At 40.8% G+C, this 23,942-nt stretch overlaps 1 protein-coding gene across 4 annotated transcripts in view; it reads left to right on the top strand.

Moving 5' to 3' along the window:
• Nucleotides 1-23,852, top strand: part of MED15 (mediator complex subunit 15) — a 32,438-nt gene extending 8,586 nt beyond the window's left edge. For 2 of the 4 annotated variants that reach the window (XM_069030599.1, XM_069030597.1), the window contains exons 2-18: nucleotides 1,445-1,532; nucleotides 2,731-2,782; nucleotides 3,254-3,283; nucleotides 4,494-4,709; nucleotides 6,569-6,828; nucleotides 7,606-7,980; nucleotides 9,043-9,132; nucleotides 13,819-13,938; nucleotides 18,703-18,845; nucleotides 19,141-19,268; nucleotides 20,143-20,277; nucleotides 20,672-20,735; nucleotides 20,897-20,963; nucleotides 21,420-21,580; nucleotides 21,778-21,944; nucleotides 22,082-22,180; nucleotides 22,332-23,852. In XM_069030599.1, the coding sequence (XP_068886700.1) occupies nucleotides 1,455-1,532; nucleotides 2,731-2,782; nucleotides 3,254-3,283; nucleotides 4,494-4,709; nucleotides 6,569-6,828; nucleotides 7,606-7,980; nucleotides 9,043-9,132; nucleotides 13,819-13,938; nucleotides 18,703-18,845; nucleotides 19,141-19,268; nucleotides 20,143-20,277; nucleotides 20,672-20,735; nucleotides 20,897-20,963; nucleotides 21,420-21,580; nucleotides 21,778-21,944; nucleotides 22,082-22,180; nucleotides 22,332-22,468 (2,322 nt within the window). In that variant the 5' untranslated portion in view covers nucleotides 1,445-1,454 and the 3' untranslated portion in view covers nucleotides 22,469-23,852. The remainder of the gene's footprint in view (nucleotides 1-1,444; nucleotides 1,533-2,730; nucleotides 2,783-3,253; nucleotides 3,284-4,493; nucleotides 4,710-6,568; nucleotides 6,829-7,605; nucleotides 7,981-9,042; nucleotides 9,133-13,818; nucleotides 13,939-18,702; nucleotides 18,846-19,140; nucleotides 19,269-20,142; nucleotides 20,278-20,671; nucleotides 20,736-20,896; nucleotides 20,964-21,419; nucleotides 21,581-21,777; nucleotides 21,945-22,081; nucleotides 22,181-22,331) is intronic. The other 2 variants (XM_069030598.1, XM_069030600.1) reach the window with 2 other exon arrangements.
• The last annotated feature ends 90 nt before the right edge of the window (nucleotides 23,853-23,942 follow it).

The raw sequence follows: 23,942 nt of genomic DNA on the forward strand, positions 1-23,942 counted from the left end.
CAGTGTGGATTTAGAGGCAGCCTTTCCAAAAGGGAAGGTGTTAAAAAAAGGACTTGTTAATAAAGAATTGGATATAGCTTCTTCCTCCACAGCAGAGCTCCTTTATGAGCAGTTCACTTTAAGGCTTGTTTGCCCATGGAGGAATAGTTACTCTGCATTATGTTCAGACTTTGCTTCAGTTTAAGTAACCTTCATATATAAGTAGCATTGTTTTAGTGGCTGCCAGACCCCACAAACAACTTCCCAAGAAAGCCTTACAGCAGGTACAATGTTCCAGTGTGTTCTGTGTTAAAGACTGCAGCAGTTTAGCTGTAAGCTACTGGTTTGCCAGGTAAGAGTGTGAGTTGTGGCAGCCTAAGTTCTTGCATCTGTAGCATCTGCTCTTCTCTTCTGTGACTGTCATTGAGTTAATTCAGAAAGCTGAACTGGTTTACTTCTTGTGCAAGCACCATTCCTGCTGCATGGGAGGTGGTAGAAATTCAGGGGAAAGAAAACAGTAGGGTCTCTTCAGAAAGTGAAACTTTTGGGGCCAGTGCCCTGATGTGTATTTAATGTAGGGTAGCTGCTCATGCAGTGGAAGTCAAGGAGAAATACTTTCTGATATGTTAATTACAAAGTGAAAGTATTTCCTGATTCCTTGTTTGTGGAATTTAGACTGTAACTGCTAGGCTGCTTTAAAAAAGAACAGGTTTTGCAGGGAATTTTCTGATAATGACAGTGCCTAGAGGATTTGAATAGGGCTTCACCTAGCTGAACTCCTTGTTTTAGGATGTCTTTCTTTGCATGATCCATAGTCAAATTGGTTGCTGCTCTTTGATGTACTGAGAATGCCCTTTCTTTTCCACTCATGTCCATCCCACCCTGCCCATCGCTGCACCTCTGCCCTTCTCTTTCCCTAATCAATGCTCCCACTCATTTTCTTCACTCACTGGTCAAACCTCTGTGCCTTTAGGGAACCTTTTTTGGTTTGTTTTGTTTTTCCACCTTATGTTTAGAGAATTCTTTTGGAAAATCCTGATGCTAGGAAGATCAATCTCATTGTTTGCCAAACAGTTTGCTGTATGACATTAATCATGTCATACAGCTTTCCTCAAATAAACAAGTCCTTGTATTTTGTCAAAATAATACATCAGGCAGTAAAATAATGACTTGTTTAGCAGTTGGTCTTGAATTTCTGCAAAGAATATTTGTGTTACCTTTTAAAAATTAGTTGGCTTTTTTCTCCATTATTTGAAGAAACTTTAAAGGGTGGCAATTTGAAGTAATACGTGGTGGTGGTTTGGTTTGGGGCTTTTTTTTGTGATGGGTGTTTGGGTTTTTTGTTTATTTTTAATGTATAAATTAGAGAGGGGTAAAAAGCTGTTTCAAGACCTTTCTAACTATAGAAAGTATTTTGTGATGCCCTCAATTAATACCCAGCCTTGTTTTTTCTTCTTTTTTTCAGTGATGAAGCTATGCGGAAAGCTGGTGTTGCCCATAATAAATCTAGCAAAGATATGGAGAGCCATGTGTTTATGAAGGCCAAAACAAGGGTAAAGCATCTCTATTTGCTTCCAGAAGTTATTGGGTGTCAAAAGAAGTTTGGAACAAATTGCAGAAATAGCAAAGCCAGTGCACTTAAGAATACAGAGTTATTTGAAATTTTGATTTATGTGTGCTGCTTCTTTTACCTTGAGGGGAAGTGAGGAGTTCTGCATCCAATAGATGCATCAAACTGGACTTAGTGCAAAACAGCTTTACTGATGCTGCAGTGTTTCATGCATATATGGAATCACAGTTTTCTTACCTGAATATTTTGTGTGTAGTGAATTGCATAGAATTTCCTTTATCTGCAATGTAGCACCATTCCAGTTTGGTGGTCAGAAAAACCTAGGATATCAATGAAAAGGCTCTGTCAAGAATAACCCCAAGGGAAGAGCCGTGGTCTCTGTGAAAGTCTGGCTATAATGTACAATTCTGCACTCTATCAAATCATAAACTTCTTCCCTGGAGCTGTGTTATGAGAAATTGGATGCTGTTGCTGTCTCCAAACAAGCCATGTTTGAAATAGAACTTGTCTTGGTGAAAATGTTAAAATGCTGATGTCACAAATCTGCGCCTGCTGTTGGCATCCTGCCTGGTAAGTTGTTGTTTTATAGGCAGGAAGGCTGTCTTAGCCCTCTGCAGCTTCCTACACATTAAGAAGCACACTAAGAAAATATTTTGAAGAATATTTGTCTTTTCATTCTGACATTTCTATCATGTTAGTTTTCCAAGTTATTAATTTACTTGTATTTGTAATATGAACTCAGCTTTAAAAAAAGTTACTGTAGTATGAATGTGACATAATTCAAGGACTAAAATAATTCAGTGTGCCAAGTGAGCAGGTTCTATCCTTATAAAAAAGGAATTACAGTGGATAAGAAGTGGAAAATGTATGTTGGTTTATAATGTTTGCATATTGGGATCCTGTTAGTGTGGCTGTCAGGGAGGTTCTTTCCTGTGAATTTTGTGGTTTCTTGGTGTTCTTGTACAGTCAACCACAATGACGTATTAGTAAAAATATTCCTAGTTAATAAACAGACTGTTTCTTGGAAGTGAACTGTTCTGAAAAGCCCACACACATTGTAAACTTTACATTGTAAAGTAAAATCTAGTATGTTGAGGAAGAATACTGAAGAACCAGAAAGTATGTTATATGGTTATTCTGTTTTCATTTCTTATGCTAAAATACCCGTTTTTCACCTCTAGGAGGAATATCTTTCTCTTGTGGCCAGACTTATTATCCATTTCCGAGATATTCGTAAGTAATTTTTTAGTTTTGGTTTTCTTCTCAATCGTGGTTACTCATTGAGTCTGCCAAAAAAAAAAAAAAAAGAAAAAAAAGTAAATTTTAGGGCTTCTGTGTGTGATTCTGCATGTGATTCTTAACAGGTTGCTTTAAAAATCTTCCTGTAGTATGCATGCCTAATTTCTAAATAATGTTTCTTTTACACATCATTTAGAATTGAAAAGTATTTGAGAAATTCTTTGAACTTGCTTCGTTTCCTCCTTCCTAATTTTTCCTGTGTCTTTGTCTTCTTTCCATTTTTTGTATAGCATTTTGATTCAATTAAAATTGGCTTAGTTTAATGTATTTTATTAGCGCTACAGTAGATAGTGGGTTTTAAAAAATTTTTTAAATTACACTGTGAATATATTTCTTGTAGAGAGTATATCCAAAGGGTGACTGTGACAATATTAGTGAAGATAATTAATTGTTTGTTCCTTGCAGACAACAAGAAATCTCAAGCCTCAGTCAGTGGTAAGAGTTCCTTTTTTGTTGTTGTTTTCTTCCTTCCCCCATACTCTCAATTTCTAAATATAACAGCTTAGAAATCAGGGCTGTGGTGTACTAAGAATAAAGCATCTGTGTATTCCCTAGCTGGGGTATTAAATGCTGCTGGAGTAAAGGACGGGGTAGCGTGATAGTCTTGGAGTTGTTCAGTGGTGAGGGTGACAGGCTTGGACAGTGCTTTGGATGTAACACAGCAGACTTGTTTGTTTCCCTGTTTATGCTTTTGTTAGCTCACAACACAAAGATTCAGGAAAGCAAAAGAGTGGTTGAAAATAATCTTCTGCTGAGCAGCCCAGGTTCCTGCCTGTTGCCAGCTTTGGCTTCCTCAGGTGTTGCATCAGAGGCAGAAGCATTTGCGGGGTATATGTGCTGTGCCATTTGGCTGAGCTTAGATCTGATCCTGGCTTCTTCCTCTGTGCTAATTCTCAGTACATTGCACGCTAGGGACGTAGTATGCTCCTGTATTTTAGTCCTTCTGTAGGGTGAATATGCAGTCTGTGATTGATTGACATGCAGTCTAGACTGCTGGAAATTATTTTATAAGTATTCTTAAGAAAGAGGTGGTGTGTGTTCTGTACCTGGTTAATATTGCTTCTGCACCCCGTGTTGTGTTTTGACCTCTTGAATTGTCTTTCTCTCTTTAACTACACTTTTATGTGTGCCCAGGATTCAGATTATAAAAACTGTCTGGAAAGGCACTGAATTTATTCAGTGCATAAGAACAGTGATGTTAGAAGGGAACTGTATAGCAAAGTACATCCTCTGGTCTGAGCATTGCTTCTCTGACTTAAGGAGGAAGATCCACAGTGGGACGGACTCTCTTGGTTTTTGAGGTTAAAAACTGCATGTCTTTAAGGAGTTTTGTTGGCATCTTGTTTTGACTTGTGTATAAATTTGGAGGTGGCTAGTACGTTCCTTTTCTCTAATGTATTTAAAATCTGTGTGGAACTTCACAACACTGGAGCACTTAAAATCATCTCTACTCTATTTACAGAGGGGCAAAGATGTGCTGGAAGCCTCTTGCCTCACAGGCAGGGCAGCGAATCTTAGTTTGTCAGGGTATTGGACCTAGTCATGGTCTGAAGTTGCCAGATCAGAGAGTGGATGATGGAGAGAAGAGGATTTTGGAAAAGTGATTGCATGGCTGGCTTCATATCAGTATCTATTTTCTTTGTAGATCCGATGAATGCCCTGCAGAATCTAACTGGGGGTCCCACAGCAGGGGCACCTGGGATGGGCATGGCTTCCCGAGCTCAAGGAGCACCAATGAGTGGGATGACAGGCCTTGGTCCAATGGCACAGCAGATGAGTCTCCCAGGGCAGCAGCAGCCTCCTGGAACCTCAGGAATGGCCCCTCATGGCATGCCTGGTGTCTCTACAGCTACTCAGCAGAGTAAGTGTTCAGTTTGCTTCAGCCACTGAAATTGTTAGATCAGCTTTTCAGTAATAAGTCCTTTCCTCGAGGAAAAGGTGCTGAAGAGATGTCACACTTCTGGCTAAATCAGCCAAGTGAACTGCAGAAAGAGTTGATTTTAAGTACTGCTACCTAATTGGATAAATGTCTTCCTTAGTATAGCGAGCAACAGTGTAGCCATTGTATGAGCAAATTTGTCTTTCATCCTGTCAGCTTCAGAACACTGTTTTTGTAGAGCTCACCTGTGTTTTCCATGGTATGGTGCTTCCTGCTGGTGACCTCGGTGCACATTTCCTCCTGCACATTTTTACTCTCTTTACTTAGGTTGCTGTCTGTAGCAGGTTGGGTTTGTAACTGGGCGGAAACACCAATTTAGTGTAGTGGTTTGGCCCAAAATACTCATTACTGTTTATCTTCTGTGAGATAAGAATTAGGAGAAATGCAAAGCAGGCACCAAACTTGAGAGAACATAAAGAAGTTTATTAAGAGACTTAAAAGAGGGGAAAGAAAAAAAAAATTATACCATACCTTCAGAACTCTCCTCCTCCCCCCACCTTCCTCCCTTCTCCCACTGACAATGTAAAAAGACAACCCTTAAGATGTTCAGTCTGTTTACCACTTCCATAATAACCTTGTTCAGTCCATTTAGAAAGAGAAGTCTCTTCTTGTTCGTGCTATGAAAACATTATCACAACGAGACAGCCGCCCACTTCCAAATATTGTTCAGTCCATTTAGGAAGAGGAGTCTCTCTGCTTGTGATGTGAGTCCCTTCCCCGACTCGCAGCTTTTCCCACAACTGCTTTCGAGGGTCCACTCTTGAAGTTTTTTGGGGTACAATTTTGAGGTTGAGCTGTTCAGAAACAAAAGTTCTCTTCACCCATCTCTGGGAGCATTTCATCTCTAAGAACAGAGGCCCTTCTCCTTCCCTGGGAGCAAAGGGTCTTCCTCATCTTCATCTTTAGGACTATCTCTGGGAGCATCTCTAGGGACTGAGGTTTTCTCCTTTCCCATTTGGAGCAAAAGTCCTCATCTGGTTCATCTCTCCCTGTCCAAACTTCTCATGAAATTACAGCTGCGTCAGCATCTGCCTATCTCAGCGCAGGTGCTTTTGCTTACGAGTTGAACACTCCACCCCCCATATCTTCATGAAATTACAACGGGATACTCTAATATATCATAGCTTCACAACAGACTTTCAGCTTTAAGCATCTCCTCTTTCTCTTCCCTGAGGTTTTCAGCTCTTCACAGCAATAAAAGGGTTAATCTCACTTCGGCCTTGCAGCTTTGCAGCTGGAATGTTGAATTTTTCTTAATTTTTCTTATCGCAGTGGAGAGGGGGGAGAGCCGAGCTGCTCTGGCTGCCCACAGCAAGGCAGTGGGAGGGTTCCATGGCTGGAACAGGTCCATCGACTCCAGGATGGCCGTGGCCCCCACACGGGGCCTGCAGCCACCTGTCCCAGCACCAGAAATGAGAGAGAGCTTGGGGGGAGTTTGTCTGTTCTTAAGTGTGTATCACAGAGGCGGTCACAACTTTAAGTGGCTTAAAGAATTGTCCATATTCAAACTGGCCAGCTGATAGGTTCTGTCAGGTCCCAGAGGAAGCTGTAAGCACCCCTTAGCAAGGACATCACTTTCGGGACTATGCTTGCTAACCTATGACACTGTCTCAATGGAGGCAGAGTGAATTAGAAGTTGGTAGTACAAAGTGCAATTAATTCTGCTGATAATGTGCCTCATCCATTTGAGGAAGCAAAAGTATATACTGCTAATGAAGGACATTAATTAATCTCACATTGTTTGGGTATCATGTTTTAAGTACAGTCTATCTTCTCTGTAGCCCAACTTCAGCTTCAGCAGATAGCTCAGCAGCAACAGCAGCAGCAATTCCAGCAGCAGCAGGTGGCTCTGCAGCAGCAGCAGCAGTTCCAGGCCCAGCAGTCAGCCATGCAGCAGCAGTTCCAGGTCCAGCAGCAGCAGGCGGCGGCTGCTGCGGTGGCCCAGCAGCAGCAGCAGCAACAGCAGCAGTTGCAGGCTGTCCAGCAGCAGCAGCAGCACATGCTGAAACTGCAGATGCAGCAGCAGCAAAACCAACAGCAGGTGATGACAAACAGCTACAATGGCAAATGTGGTGATTGGTTACTTGTCAAGTGAGGCTTGGCTTGTGTGGAAATATCAGCTCTGCCTGTTACTAACACATTTCCACTTTAGGGTAGGGCTTCAGGTTAGACTGGCAAGTTAATTGACAGCAATATATTACATGCTAGGGGAAAGGTTTTACAGATGTTTTGTTTCTTTCTTCTGTCATAGAAATAAGGAATTAAAATCTCTGTCTCTTTCTTTTTATAAATGTCAGGACTGTCTTTCATTCTGACACCAATAGGTGGGAAAGAAAAGCACTTGAATTACTCTAGCAAAAGCGGCTGTTTTGTCATTGTGTGAATAACATGTTGCCACTTAAAAAAATGTGTGCGGAGCACATAATACATATACGCATGTGTATATATACATACAGCATCCTTAGGCACAAAAGCAGATGAAGACACTTCAGCTGTCATATTCTTGCACAGTTTTTGGTAAGGGGTGATAACATTTGAAAAACTGTATCTGAGCCCATTTGTACAGGAGAAGCTGATGGACTTCACATTTGCTTTTAAAAGTTACAGGAAAGCTTGTAATGTGAAAATACAGGCTATAGCACCATTTAGGGCTGAGATATATGAAGGATGAGTGGATAAAAAGGTTGGGCTTTCCCTTTGGGCTTAAAACATCAATCTGACGTATTAGGATTCTGTTTACTTTTGGTTTATGCTATAAAAGTAAGTCTGCTGTCACATTGCTGGAAGCTTTATCATCCTGGCTTTTCCTGCTTTTCAGATGCAGCAGCAGCAGCAGCAGCAACAGCTCCAGCGGATTGCTCAAATGCAGCAGCTGCAGGCAGCACAGGTCATGCAGGCACAGCAGCAGCAACAGCAGCAGCAGCAACAGCAGCAACAAATACCACAGCAACAGATACAGCAGCAGCCACCTCAACAAGTCATGCAACAGCAGATGCAACAGATACAACAGCAACAACAGCAGCAGCAGCAACAACAGCAACAACAGGTTGCTCAGGCACAACAGTCTCAACTTCCACCACAATCCCAGCCTCAACCCCAGCCCATGGTATCTCAACCACAGGCAATCTCAGGACAAATTCCCAGTCAGGTTATGCCTGTTACCCTTACGCCACAGCAGTTAAAAGCCATGCAGGTAAGGGCTAGTGACCAGCTGATTGTTTATTTGTTATGATCATCTAGAGAAATAAAAAATATATCTGACTTTTGCTAATAATGAAATAGGAAAACCGTAACTTGTTAAGAGTTCTGCAGTTAACAAGTTATGAATACAGGGTGTTTAAAGGTTTCTATCTGGGCCTGCCCGTACAGAACAGTTTTGTAACTAAGAGTAGGAGTTTTGGAAATCTGTGAAAACCATTCATGCAACTAACATTTAAAAAATAATTTCTTGTCTCACTCTTGAATGGACAAGTGAAAAAAAGAAAAAGAAACATACTCTGGTTAAAGAAAAATTATCTCAGTGCTGTTTGCTTTTCTACAACGTGAGCAAGTACTTTGAAGTGTTCTAGACTGCAGCCAGTGTTATCTCTCTACCATGCTGGCTTTGCTTCTGCTGCCACGTTGGGAGGTTTTGGTCACAGTTTAATATGCTGGTTGTTCTGCCTTGAAGAGAAGGGGGGTAAGACAGTAGTTTTACTTGGTTGAATCTCTTGCCAGGTAGTCCTCTTAATGATGCAGCTTTCTGAAGGGTTATGGTCATTTTTACCTGGGCTCCATAGGTTGCAGTTGAGCTGAAGCTCAGACCTGTTTTTCTTCGGGCCTTGCTGGGGAGGAGTGGAGTGTCAGCCACACATCAGAAATGGATGAGTTGATACCTCCACTTTGTGCTCCTATCAGCTAAGCTAGCAATGTCATGATTGTCACACTGACAGATGTAATGAATGTATAAACATTTGAAATGCTGGTCAACTTTTTTGCCAGAAAGTTAAGTATCTATTATTGTATGTAAGACCTGATAGTACAGGTAAGAAGTTGCAAGAAGTTGTTGAATTGGATGTGCAGTCTGTGGGAAAACTATTCTAAATGTTTTAAACATGGGAACTTGTTTTCACAAAAAACCTCAAGAACTTTAGTTTGTGAGGCTGGTCTTGTCTCCATACCCTTTTTAATGAGCATAGTCAATGCAGTTGAAACAGAAGTGTCATACCCTACTCAGGTATGTATGTTTACTTTGGTTTTTGTTCTCATACTCAAGGTAAGAGCTCAGCTGGTCCAGCAGCAGCAGCAGGCAGCAGCAGTGCAAGCAGCTCAGGCCCAAGCTGCTCAGATGGGAGCTTCAGGGCAGGTAAGGGCCCAGGGGCCGGTATCACAGGTCACAGGCCTGTGGCAAGTGCATGCTAGAGATGAGCATGGAGTTGGGTTTCTGGTGGTTTCTGATGAGGGGTCTGGCATCGGTCATCCCCTGTATAAAGGGGATATGGTCTTCTGTGCTGTTTCTCCTTTGCCTGGAGTCAGAGGCAGGATTTCATTGACAACCTCTCTGTGCATGCTCTCTGTCCCAAGTAGGTACGAGTGTTGCCTGTACTGACACAGGAATGAACATGAGTAAGACGGTCTCCTGTGGGCACACTACAAGTCTGACTGTTGGTACCTGGAGTGTATCACCTCTTCTTTCGTTAAACTCTCTTAGGTGACTGCTTTGTTGTGTAAACTGATTTCTGTACTGTGAATCTTTGCCTGCTATTTTTAATCATATGTGATTTACCTTCCATCTTCATGTATTGACTATAAAAAAAAATAGTATAGACAATGAAATCTCTCTGCACTCCCCTTTCAGTCCTTTCATCTTTCATTCTTCTTCTGAGTGAAATGGGCAGTAGATCTAGATTGCTCTTGTTCTGGATGTGAATTGTGAAGAACAAATGGCGTGTGTCACAAGTGCAGAGTTACATTTAAAAAAAAAGTGCTGGGTGAAAGCTTGTTGTCTAACACGGTTTTTTTATCCTGCAATACACCTGCAACCCCAGTGGTTGTTTCTTGATGTGTGTCTGGTATGGAGACATGGGGAAAAAAATGGGAATGGCTTGAGCTGAACCTCTGATCCCATTTTCCACAAGAATATGAAAGTCTTTTGTGGCTTACCTCTGTAGTGTTTCATATTGAGGCATTTTACAGACATGGGTAAGTACAAATATCACTACTTTGTAGATGAAGAGAGAGGCAGACAGATAAAATGAGGCTGACTAGGTTTAATGGCAGAATTCTTTTTGTATACCCAGACATTCCATGTTTTTCAAGCACCATTTTCCGTTCAGTGTGCAAGTAATTGTATAGATTCAGTAAGAAGCTTTTTATATGGACTATGATAGCAATTGCTTCTTCAATGTACAGACTTGTATCAGGGAGGGTGTCTTTAGCATGGTAACTCTCATGTGGCCCATGTCCTTGTTGGTGTGGCCAAGTTCTGTTTCTGAATTGGTCCTTTGGCTTGTGTCAATGTAACACAGGATGTAAAAGCTGAGCAGCGGTAAGTACAGTTGGGACAGTACTGGCAGCAATGCAGAATTCTCTTCCTACAGTTGAAATGTGAATTAAAACTTGCTTGTTTCTTAAATAATTTCCAGGTGGGAGCTTAGGGGACTGGAAGGAGATACTGACTTTTTTCCTTGTTACTAACTCTAATGGTGCTCTTTTCAACTCTGAAGCAGATGGATTGTGTTTATGTAGAGTCAACTTGATTCTTGCTCTGTTTAGTGACTTCATGTGCCAGTGGCTTAACAGCACAGCACATTTGAAAAGCTTTGGGTGATAACATGGTTGACAGCGAGTTTTGTATTGCAGCTTTATTCAGTCCTGTGTAGTAAACTTGGGGATTGCTCTCTGTCTACCACATATGGAGTTTGGAGTATTCCACATACAGGCTTTACTCCATTTATGTTGATGCCATTGCAATATGAGTCTACTAAAATTCACTTACTACTATGAAGTCCAATAACTAAATGGGTTTCTTGTACTTGTCTAAATGTTTTCTGTATATAGTAATTTTAAGATTGTGGCTGTATATAATATTACAATGCAGCTTCAGCATTGAGAGTGTATAAGGATTTTCTTTAATTTATAAGAAGTCTCTTTTAAGACTAGATATTTGCTTTGTATTTAGTACATTTTTCAGTAGCATCAGCATTTTTAATGAATCTGCCTTGATTTCTTTATTTGGTTCAGGGAAGCTTTTTTAATAAACAAATCCTATCCCAGTCTTTGCTTGTTACATTTAAACTTAGTCTTTAAGGGCTTTCAAACTGGGAATTTTGCTTGCTATATCTGCATTTTTCCTTTTCCATAAAGTTTCTCTAAATCCTTTGTACATGAAAGTCTTGGATTTAAATGTGGATTCATGTGAGTTTTGAAGTTCTTCTCTGAAGTTATAAAGACACCACAAGGTCAGTGTTATCCTGCTTGGGTGTCTCGTCCTTGTGAGCATGTAACTCACAGGGAAGCTGATAGCAGTAGTGTCCTAGCAGCCAGGGAGCTATACAAAATGCTTGCAGCACCAAGGAAAAAAATCTGTAATCAACTGCAGTTAAGTATCAGTAAAGTTTAAGGCACTGTTCTGGTGCAGTTCCTTCAGGTGCTCAGAATGGAGAGTGGCTGTTGCTGTTTGAAAATCTGAGCTGCCTTTACTGCAGTGGCACTGTACGTAGGTGTGCTCACCAGAAGCTGTGTATTTATGGAATGCTGAATGTTTGGATGTTAGATAAAAGAAAGTTACAGGTTCTGGTTTCTAATTGTTCTATTCCACTTCATTTTTATCAAATAATGGGGTTTGGAGCTTACTTTGGAGGGAGATCCTCTTCTTGCTCTCTGATTTATCTCAATTTACAGGGTCTGGAATTTTACCCCATAAGAATCAATTTCACTTGTGGAGGCAGATTTGTGTTCAGTTAAAATCTTTTTCAAAAGTACTTAAACATTTCTGGCTGTGTTCTTGTTTTGTAAGAGTAACTCCTTTATGGATATATTGCTTTGGAACCCCCTTTCTTGACTCCTTTGTCAAAGGGTCACAGGTTTTGTAAATATAAATGAGCTGGAGACTGGGAAAAAATAGATTACTTTTGTTAAGAGAGTGGAATTGGTGTCATTTTATGTATGTGTTTCCTTTCTAAGGCACACATTTCAAAAAATACAAAAAAAACCTAACCCAAAATTGTATGCTTGTGCACTTGTTTGACCAACCACAATACTACAAACAGTTGGGAGCCTTTGAATTGGAGTTTGTCATGCTGGTTTCAGTAGTTTGCCAGACACTTAACCTGTGAATATTCTTCTAATTTCCTTTGCCTCAGTGGAAGTAATCTAAATCTTCACACTTTGGTGGTGTGGCTTCAGAAACATGGCCAAGATGGGACATGTGGGTCACCATAACATGCCTGGGATTCCACACGCTCCAGAGATCTGTGTGCATTCACGAGGGTCTAAGATGGGGTGATTGTGCCTGAAAGGATATTTTTTCTCCCCCCCCCCCCAGCAATTTCCCCCTTTTTTTTGGTTTTGTTAGGGTTATGTTGCTTCACCAGCTCTCATATTGATACTGTAGCTCTTCACTGCACTTTGTAGCATCCACCTGTGCTTTGTGGCAGTGCTGGGTTGTTGTGTTTGCTCGTGGCGGCTGTTGCATGCTGTGTGTGCACGTGTGCATGTGTGTGTGATGTCTGAAGTGCTCTCATTTGTTTCTCTTTTGAAATCCTGTCTCTGACCATCCCTCTTTGCCTGGATGGAAAGGGACTGCATTGCTCTGATGTTGTGAACTAACAGCTGTGCTGAATTTGACACTATTTTCTTTATCAGTTATTGCTTTCCTTTTTCAGTCTTGCTATGTTGTATTTAATTTTATTTATTTTTAACAATTGTAAGCACATGCATTCTTTGACTCTCTAGAGACATGTTGCTGGCTGCTTCAGTCCATTTACATAAACACCAAGCAGGGGTGCCTCATACCATGTACAGGAAGGAGACTACGTTCTCCCTTAGGTTAGTTAGGATTGTGTAGGCTCCTTGGTAACATGTAAGCTAGGAAAAAAAGGTAGTCCAGAGAACTTAGTGTAGGTCTTTGAAGTACCAAACAGAAGCTCTTTGGCTGATAAGTGAATCTGCCAAAGCTACCTGAATACTACCTCAAAAATATGCTGATTTTGTTGTAAATTCCCAGTATGTGGTGTAATATCAAATTTTAAGTAACAGAGGGCTATACATAAGTATATATGTGGCTTATGCAGGCTGATGGTTCTGAAAGGTACTTTTAGACACTGCAGAGCAGCATAGTCCTAATACTATTTTAATATAGTAGTAGAGGAATAGGTATTTGTCAACATTATGGAAATTTAAAAGGTATATTTGACTTATTCTGTGGGTTATAACAGGAAGGAAATAGATTTTTCAAACCTGGAAGTCCTTTTTGTTGTCTCTGGCATTGTTATACTGGCATAGGTTAGGCTGGTGTGAGATTTGCTCACTGTGGAGCATTGTACTGACAGTTGCTGTTGAACTGTCTGACAAAATGTCTTATAATGGAGGGGGCATTTGCAAATACTGCTAAACCCTTGGAGTCCACAGTGGGGGAAAGCACATCAGAAACCTATGGCATTATAGAGCTTCTTATATGGTGCATTCTTGACAGCAGAGTACTTACTTCCAAGAATTTTAGAACTTCAAGATGTGAGGAAAACTTTAGGAAAGGCCCCTCGTGGAAATGACAGGATACTCAACCCTTGACCCACGGATCTGAGTCTGCATATCAGCTCTCTCAAGATACCAGGAATTCATTAGGTGCTCTCTGAAAACAGATAGGAGTACAAAAAGGAGTTTGATTTCCAAGCCAGCACGTTAGGTTAACCTTTAGAGAAAAGCTCACTAACCTTCCCTTCACGCTCCCCCCTCCCCAGTTCCCGGAGGTTGCATGTGCTTCTCATCCTGCCAGTGCACTGCATTTCTTGTTTTGCGATTACTTTTGTCTGTTGTCCCTCTGTCCTCAAAGATGATCACCGCACCTATGGCCCGAGGTGGGATGCAAATCAGACCACGGTTCCCGCCTACCACCGCTGTGTCTGCTACACCACCAAGCTCCATCCCCTTGGGCGGACAGCAAATGCCACAGGTATTTACTGGGTCAAAGCACATTGTGTCAGGAATTGTGCAAAGCTTCACTGCCTGGGTCTGTAGCGCTGCCTTTCAAGCAAGGGGACATTCACGTTTGCATCTCACAGTGAACTTGCTGGTGTTACTCAGGGTGTTGGTCTGTTTAGGTTGTGGTTTTTTATGGATCATTTTTCATTTTAAGTAACAGGTTTTCTGAGAACTTGGGTTATCAAATAAAGCATTTTTTAAGTGGCATAGATCTTTATTTTAACATTTAAAACTTTTCCATGTTCAGAATTGATTCAAGTCTCAAATTAAAGGTCCATGCTCCATGAGTGTACATTTCTGACTGTTGCAAGTTAGCACTGCAGTGTACCTGGCTGCATTGTGTCCAGGGCCTTGCTTGGCTTATGTTCATGCTCTGTACAGGTGCTTCTTGCCTTATTAGTAAACCTGGCTTGTTTCAGTGTGAGCAGCTTCCTGGCATGATATCAGGGACACAGAAAAATTTGAGCTGTTCTTTTCTTTCATGGTTGTGTAGGAGGAACTGCCAGAAGGATTCCACTTGTACCTGCATCAGAGAAGAACCAGTGTAGGCAGGCTGGCAGCTCCTATCCAGCTGTGGCTGGAAAATGCATGAGGTCAGAGCACTTCATTTCTTCTCAGGAGTTTGCAAAGGTAGTGACAGTGACCAGAAGGATTCTGCAGTCCTAGGCAAACACATCTGTTGTCACTTTTGGTTGAAGATGGATGGTCATTTCAATCCAGGACAGTGTGTATATGTTAACTGTCATAAACCCCAGGCATAGCTGTGGAGTCAGAGGGGAATTTGTGCTTTGGTCACTGTAGCTCTACTGTAGCACTGTAGTATATATACTGAGATAATCATCTCCCATTTGAAATATCCACAATATTTGAGGCTTTCCCATGGAGACTTAAATATTAATTTTGCTTATATTTAATATTTGACTCACAGCGTGACTTCTCAAGACTCAAGCATTCAGTGCCATAGGGTGATCTTTTAGCACTGTCATTGTTACTGAGGAGCTTTGATTTCTGACACCAAGTGAACTGGTCATCAGAAGTGTTTTCAGTGTCATGCCAAGGATTGTGAAAGTGATGTAGAAGCCTGAATAACTGGTCAAAGCAGAAGAAGAAGACAAATTTTTCATGAACAATGATTGGTGTGAAAATGGCTCCTGAGCAGGTGCTAGGATGGGTGAGTGAGTCATGGTTTGCTGGTGGCCAGAAACATGTTTTGAAAGGCAGTCTGACCTGCCATATACTTGACAGCTCTGGATCAGCATGAATCTCAAGTACTGTTTGCCAAAACATTTTGTTCAGGTTCTAGGTAGATTAGAAATTAGAAATGTTGTCTTTTACACCTCTTAATCTTGTAAAATGCTTAACTAGTATTGTCTGTTGTACATAACTTCCTTGTCATCAGAGTCCTTGCAGCTGGTCACAATAGGAGTGAAGGGCTGTAGCATATATGTGGTTATTAATCACTCATTTAAGAGCATGTCCTCTACTTGACTATAGTATCAAAATCCATTTAGATGTGGTGATAGGTAGTTCAGGGTGTATTTTCTCTTTAGGAAAGAATCTTGGTATTGCACTGAAGAATGCTTTTCAACAGAAGGACCAGATGTGATATCAATACCTTGTGCCTATTTGTTTTTACCCCATATGACAAAACAGTCTGTCTTTTTTTTGTCACAAGACTCATTTGATTCTCCAGTGAGTTTATTTGTTTGGTTGGGGTTTTTTGCTTATTATAGTCTTTTCAAACAAAACAAATTGCTGATATGACATTGTATTCCACAATCACCTGGTGTTTTGATTTGAAAGAGAGTTAGAACTGAGAGCCCTTACCAGCCTTTATCTCCTGACTGCTGTTCTGTGCCTGAGACTCAGCAAACTGGAGATAGAACTCATAGCTGGGCTTATCTTCCAGGACAGTGTGCTCTGAACACTAAGAACAGCTTTGATTTAGTGGATGTAAATGCAAACTTTTATCATGCAAGCCTAAATATCTTGTGGGCAAGACTTCAGAAAATTAGAGTCATGGTCAGGTCACTGTAGAGCCACAGAGCAAATTCATACTCAGAGGGCTGTAGTAGCTGTCCATGGACATGTTTTTATGTGCAGAAATTCATATCCCTCAGTGAAAAAATATGTAGTTGCATTTCTTTGTATCTGTTGAAGATGCAAGGTATACAAATGATCAGTAACCATGGCTTAACTCTGGAGTTGAATGAGTTCAATGGAGTTAAAGCTCTGGAGAGGAGGGGTTTTTTTGTCTTTTGGGTTCATAGCGATTTTTGTGATGTGTTTGGTTGGTTGGTTGGGGTTTTTGAAGCCTTTTTTTTACTCAGAGTCAGCTGCAAAGAGTATTCCCTAGAAGTTGAAATTTCATGAAATTGTTACGATCTTTAATCTGTGTCCTGCAAACAATGTAGGAACCTAAACCTGAATTCATCTTTAAATCAGTTCTATAGAAAAACTGAAATTATGTAGCAAATGAACTGCTGTCAAAGAAAACTAAGGCAGTAAGTTCAGAACTGCCCACTTATGAATGTTTTTGAAAATGTCACAATTTTGCCTACTATCAGACATTGGCCTTTGCTGTTCTGAAATGAAGCTGGCAGAGAGCAAACCTGTTGCAAGAAGGGAATCTGTTTGCCTGTGCATGTATTTGAATGAGGAGGGGTAGTGCAAAAAAATTCAATTCATCCAGTGCTTATGTACACAGCAAATGCTGCATGTCCTTTGCTTTCTGCAGCATTTGTAAATTAATGTAAATAATGTCCTTGGTGCTGAATTACACACACAAACTTAAATCTGGCAAAAAACCTAATGAAATCTCCTTGAATCCTCCCTTGAATCCTCCCTCCCTCCCTCCCTCCCTCAATGTAAATGTTCAGATGTAATTGTGTGCGACCAACGTGAGACACTTAACAGGGGCCTGATGCTCAGGACATGATGAACCACTCCAAGTGGTCTTACTCTGACTTGAAAAATGGGTGGAGTATCCATATGGGTAAGTTCTAAATCACTCACTGCCTAATGCACATTAAATAGACTTGTGAAAAATCAGGGAATGCTCTTTGCAGTGTCCATCCCAGCTTCCTTCCAAACATGGTGAGCTGCCTGGTGTCAGAGGCAAACTGTGCTTTTCAATCTCAGAAATGCTTTTCCAGCTGTTGAGGAGAGACACGCTGTTAAAGAATCCACCTCCTTTGGAAAACAGTAAGCACAGGCTCAGTAGTTGTTGACTATGGAGAAAAGGAAGATATTGTAGCTGATTTATAACATCATTTCAGCCTCACTTGTTCTAGGTATTACCTTTGTGGGAGAGATTGCAAAGGTACTGGGGTTATTGAAGATAGAAAAAAACATCATAGGATGTCAGGCTGCATTTGATTTTAAACTATTCTGTAATGGATGATAAACTAGTAACTCCAAGCTTAGCAGTTTTGCACTGAGCTGGGGATTGTTTGTGCCCTTTTTTGGGGGGGAGTATGACCTTTTGCATAGCTGCAATGTGATGTACCAAGCAAAGCATTTCCTGTTGTATTCAAAGTGTCCATGCGAAAGTAGACAATGTGCTAAATACTTCAGTGTGCTAAGTATCATGTCCTCTGGATACAGTTGGATTATTTAGATGGATATTTAACAGAAGAGTGGAGGGCAACACCAATTTGCAGTGCCTGTAAAGTGTCTGGGACTCGTGGATTTACTGGAACCTTCACTTAAAAATGGTTTAGACTGAGGGAAGAGTTGTTAATTCAAAGATGGTAATCAATGACTTACAGATTGGACACATGGGTTAATGAGCCACAATATATTGCCTCTGCAGGCTAATTCCATTTATCTTTGTATGTACTTATTTATAGCCTCAAGTCATAAGATCTCTGCATGTGCCTTAAACATGATCACTTAATATCTGCATTACTATACCATGCCTCTGCCATTGCACAGGTTTTCTTGTTTGGTTTTAAGTGATTAAGGGGAAAAATGTGTGTTAAAACAAATGTGAGAAGTTGCTCAAATTTGAGTATCATCTAGCTCTGGCACTGTAGAATGTACAGAATAAACTTAGTTGTTACCCCTGGTTTGGTGCTGGAAATGCTCTTACCTGAATTTTTGTCCTTCAGGCACACTTCATCATTCTCCAAAGGTCAGAAAGCTACTTCATTTTTTTTTCCACCCAGCCATTCCATTTGGAGTTTCTATCTCCACCTGGATTTTCAGAACTCAATATTTAAACAAGATGTTTGTGATTTGGCTTACCTAATTTTTTTCTTCCTTCTTCCTAAAGAAAACCAGTTGAGAAGCTACAGTCAAGTCTGACAGACCGTTGAAGACTGTAATTAAAATGTTTAATAAGGAGGGTTTTTTGACTCTTAATTATCAAGTGGGAACTGTCTTTTCTTCCTGCTCTTCTTTAGTTGTAATAAAGTCCAGGTTTTTCATATGGCACTTCCAACATTTTAATTGCAACATGATGGTTTGGGCAGTGCAAAATAATTATTATACAGTTAATTCAAGCTATGTGCAGTTTTAATGGTTATTTCTACTGAAGTTGGTAAGATTTACTGCCCTGAGAGCTTCAAGAATGATACAGGTGGAGTGTCCTTATGGGGGAGAAAGGAAACTAATGCTTTCATTTCTTGTAGGCCTGGGAATACACTTCTCTCCACAGGTAAAGCCTTTTAGTTAGGTTCCCATCCTCTACTCCCTTTTGTTGTTACTGATAGTATCTTTTCCCACATTCCAGGTCAGCCAGAACAATATTACCATGATGTCATCCCCATCTCCTGTCCAGCAAGCTCAAACACCCCAGTCAATGCCTCCACCACCACAGCCGCAGCCATCTCCTCAGCCAGGCCAGCCAACTTCTCAGCCAAACTCAAATGTCAGGTGAGCCACACTGCAGCTTTTGAGGACTTCTGTTAATGCCCTAAGTGTGAGGTTTTCAAAAACATTCAATATCTCAGTCAGTTTCCAGTGAAGTGAAGGAATTTTAATAACAACTGCACTGGGAGCACAGGGGAGACTGCTGAATACACTCTGAAAAAAAGAATCTGTGTATGAAATCCTCACCAAGGCAGAACTACAGTGTCATAACAATGCCTACTAAAATCATATCTGCTTATAAGCTGATGATCCCTCCTTGTCAGATTCTGTCAGGTTTGATGTTATGCTTATTTTTCAGTTCTGGCCCTGCTCCATCACCCAGCAGCTTTCTCCCCAGTCCATCTCCACAACCATCGCAGAGCCCAGCAGCTGCACGAACACCTCAGAACTTCAGTGTCCCATCCCCAGGTCCTTTAAACACTCCAGGTAAATGATCTGAGAGCTATAGTGCAGACCATGAGTTGGGCTGTGTTTTGGTAACTGTAATAGTTCCTAGAAAACCTGTTATTTTTGGCACAGTGTAAACTTCCTAGAGTTCTATGTAGCAGCTGGCATTGCAAGTAGTGAACATGTCACATACACCACATAACACAACAGCTTGGATTCCCAAATCAAAGTCAATTGAAACCTCTTTCCTCATCACTGAACCATGTAATGGGTTTTTCTAACTTCCCCCATATTTTGAAAAAAGAATGATGCTTAATTTAATGGAGCAAGTTTATAGAGGCATAATGATTCCTTAGTTCCAACAGGAAGGAACCCTTAGTGACACTGTGCAGTTGTAAAGGACATAACCACTTAATTGCAGGAGCAGGCTGCTTTGCTCCAGAACACCTTCCCAGGTGTCCTCTGGCACTTTGCACTTCCCTCCCAGACATAATAAGCAGTTTGTGATACTGTGAATGGAGGTGACATACTGACTCCTTTTCATGCCAGTGTTGTATGCTTTGCAGTTAGGAAAGGAGCCACTTAAGAAAAACTGCAGTGTATTTATTGTATTTATTTAGTGTTTAAAGCATCAGAGTGAAGGCAAGATAAAGACCTAGAAAATGGGTTTATGGAACTTCGGAACTTTTCAGAAAAGTATGGATTAAGTGGGAATTGCTGTTCTGCCCATGGAACATGTTATTTCTACACAACACTAGAGGCTTGGGCAAGCACTTAAACTATAGAGGGCATCCAGTTGTGGATTTGGATATTTGACATGAGCTACACTTTGAGATCAAGATTCTGAAATGCGAGAATAATGTTCTGCAGTATCTTTTTTCACCCTGTGACATGCAGTCTTCCTTTTTGCTAGGAAATCCAAATTCTGTCATGAGTCCAGCCAGTTCTGGTCAGTCAGAGGAGCAGCAGTATCTGGAAAAACTCAAGCAGCTATCAAAATACATTGAGCCACTCCGAAGGATGATCAATAAAATAGATAAAAATGAAGGTGAGGTTTCCTATATTTGGCCATGCATTTCTCTGTGTCAGCTCTCTTATCTGCTGAAAGAAGCAGTACTTTGTCTTTTGTGGTGACTTCTTTTCCAGGGATTAAAAATGTGAGAGAAAGTGAGCTGTGCTTTCTTGCTTCTAACTAAAGATTTTAGTGTGAAGAGTGGGCAAAATCCTTATCTTTAAATTCTCATCAGTTTTTCTTTTACTTCTGATGATTTTGTAGAGTTTATGCTTTGGATATACTTAGGATTAGATAACAGGTCTTTAATCCTCACAACTTTGTTTAATATTGGCTCATGTTTTCATTTTTTGACAGTATGTTTTATTTCTGTCTGCAACAACAGAAGCTATTCTTGTAGTCAGTGTTTGTGTTTCTCATACTATTTCAGACAGGAAGAAGGACCTGAGTAAAATGAAGAGTCTCTTGGATATCCTGACTGACCCTTCAAAGCGGTAACGTTTTCCATCAGTTTTCCCAACTGTCCCAGAACTCTGTTGTTTAGCACACAGCCCTGTTGCCATTGAGGCTGTCTGTGGGGCTCAGATAGCAGAAACACTTCAGCTGAGGTGCCCATTTTGTGGGTGATGTGGATGCAATTTCTCTTCTTCTGCAGGTGCCCCCTGAAGACGCTGCAGAAATGTGAAATTGCTCTGGAGAAGCTGAAAAATGATATGGCTGTGGTATGTAATGCTTTGTGCCAGCAAAGATAAGCAATTCATTCCAAAAGGTCTTAAGATTTGGCAGGATTATTTTTGCAGTTTTTATTACTCATGCTGTTAAAACTTCAAGTAAGGTTGGACAAAATAAGAAGACAGGAAAAAATGGGCAAGCATTTGCTTCATGTAAGTCACCTGTATGTATCTTTTAACTGAACTTGCAATTTCTAGTGCTTTGTGCCAGGACTTGAATAATTTTTTCTAGGGACTGTGGCTGATTTCAGGACAGCCTTCCTAAACCAAAACTGCATATGGGTTTTTTTGCTTTACTTCCTCCCTTAATGTTACTATATACAGTTTCGAGAATCATTCGCATTCCATGCATTGGAAGTTTACTGCTGTAAAATTTTCCGGAATTAATAGTAGGTATTTCTATCTTTGGTGATGATTAAAAGAAAAGGGGCTTCTGTTGTGTTTCAGCCTACTCCACCACCTCCCCCAGTGCCCCCTACCAAACAGCAGTACTTGTGTCAGCCACTTTTGGATGCTGTTCTGGCCAACATCCGCTCACCAGTCTTCAACCATTCCCTGTACCGGACGTTCATGCCGGCGATGACCGCGATCCACGGGCAGCCCATCACGTACGTACCACAGGCCTGCTGCCTGTCTTCAGTGCTCATTATTTGAGGAAAAATGATTTTGTAGAAACTATTAAAATAACAGATGGATTTATGGATGGGGATGACATAGCTTTTTCTTTTTTCACATGTAAAATATCTAACAAGTACAGTGTTGGCACATTTTCACCTGGTCCTTTTGTGGACTATGTTTTACACAGGGCCCCAATTGCTTCCCCTCGAAAACGGAAATATGAAGAGGATGAAAGACAGACCATACCAAATGTCTTACAAGGAGAAGTTGCAAGATTAAATCCTAAATTCCTGGTGAACCTGGATCCTTCACACTGCAGTAATAATGGCACAGTTCATCTCATATGCAAGCTAGGTAGGAAGAAAGGGGGAAATGTGCAGTCTGGTTCCTCCTTGGGATTCAGAGGCTAGAAACCAAGCTCAATTATGCACAAAAAGCCTACTGTCTGGCAAGAAATGCTCTGTTCTGATGGAAGTGTGTTTGCTTTCTAGATGACAAGAATCTCCCAAATGTCCCACCACTCCAGCTCAGTGTTCCAGCAGACTATCCAGATCAGAGCCCTCTGTGGATAAAGAACCCCAGACAGTATGGTATGAAGATGCTGCCATGACATTTGCTGGGCATGTGTATGTGGCAGTAGCGGGGAATTGTGAACACCTAATGTTGCTCTTTTACTTTAATGTTTTTAATGCGATTTTTATGACAACTTCCTTTATCTGTTATCTTTTTTTTTTTTTCCAGCAGCCAATCCCTTTTTGCAGTCAGTGTATCGATACATGACTTCAAAACTATTGCAGCTCCCAGACAAGCATTCAGTCACAGCACTCTTGAACACCTGGGCACAAAGCATTCGTCAGGCCTGTCTCTCTGCTGCATAACAGCTAACCTCCTAAATCATGAAGCAAGAAAGGTCTCAACAGCTGCCCTCTTCCACATGGCACTGGAAAACCACAGTGTGGGGAGGTTACTTCAGAAGAAAGAAGCCTTATGTTGTTTTGTTTCTAGGTTGTCAGGTTCAGTAGAGAACCTGATGTTAGACTTAGCTTTCATGCTTTCTCTCTTCTGCCTCTGTGGACTTTTGCCAGTCTTTTCAAATACACAAAATGTGTATATATGGTTCTCAAGACTGTATTTAGGATGAGTTTTTATTGTCTTCTTAGAGAAGAAATTATATGTGGACTTCCATCAGGGAGTCTGGTATAAGAGGGGTAGGGAAAAAATGTCCTAATTTGCTTCAACATTTGCTCGGTGCCAGTATTTCTTTCACACTGTATGTTTTGTGACCTGATACTGCCCCAGAAATAAATGAGCTGCAACTAGAATGTGCTTGCAAACTTCCCAGTGGGTGTAGGAAATCTTTTTGATTATTAGCTTTGCCCAGAGATGGGATAAATTACATCCTTTTAAGACATCCCTCAAATATGTGAGGTAACTCTGGATAATTATATAATTATATTTGGGGGTGGGAATGTGGAACTAAATGGAGCAAAAAAGGTATTTTATAGCTTATTTTAAATGCTACTTTGTATAAATGGTTTTTGGTTAGCATGGACCACTCCAAAAGAGTAAGGTTGATGAGAAAGAAGAGATACTAATGTGCACACTGACTTGCTCTGTAAATTCAGTAAATGTGTATGTACAGCTGGGGGAGGGATCAACAGTATAAAGGCCAAGTGACACAAATCAATCCAGCAGGCTCATAGCTACTTTTCTTCTTTTCAGTCTTTCTGAGGCATCTGGCTTCCATTGGGAGTTAATACAGTGCACTGAAAATGTTTCTATACTACATCGGTTTGTTTAAACAGAAAAGGCAAGAAACAACTTTCTGGAGTAGAACTGGCAACTGGCCTTGAACAATGATGGGCACTCAGTCATCAGCTGCCTTATTGTTGGGCACTTTTCATTAAAACATTTACCAAAAGTAACTCGAATTTAATACATTTTTCATATTTCCCCCTGTGTCTAAGTTGTTCCCTCTTAAGTTCCTGGTGCAGGAGAATTTCAAATATCAGGTGTTCCAATTATATCCTGCCCCCTCCCTCTCCGTACTGTGCAGCAAACCTTAAAGAGTAGCTGGGCTCTCTTACAGTAGTGTCAAGAAATTGCTGTGACCTCTGTAAATCTATGTGGTGTCATCAGTTTTAGGATGTTTTTAAATGTGGGTACTTAGTAAGCACTGACTGAGGCAGCAGAATGCTATCAGTATTTTGTACATGAGCTAATGCTTGTTTCTACTGTAATAAATTTATTATTATTCCTGTGTTGGATGCTAACATTGTACTGCTCTTGCCCTGTTAGATACCAGTGTCACTGGATGAGGGTTACTGTGTTCTATGGTAAGTGAAAACTTAC

This window comes from Aphelocoma coerulescens, chromosome 15 (genome assembly GCF_041296385.1).
Source record: "Aphelocoma coerulescens isolate FSJ_1873_10779 chromosome 15, UR_Acoe_1.0, whole genome shotgun sequence".
In the NCBI taxonomy this organism is placed as follows: domain Eukaryota; kingdom Metazoa; phylum Chordata; class Aves; order Passeriformes; family Corvidae; genus Aphelocoma; species Aphelocoma coerulescens.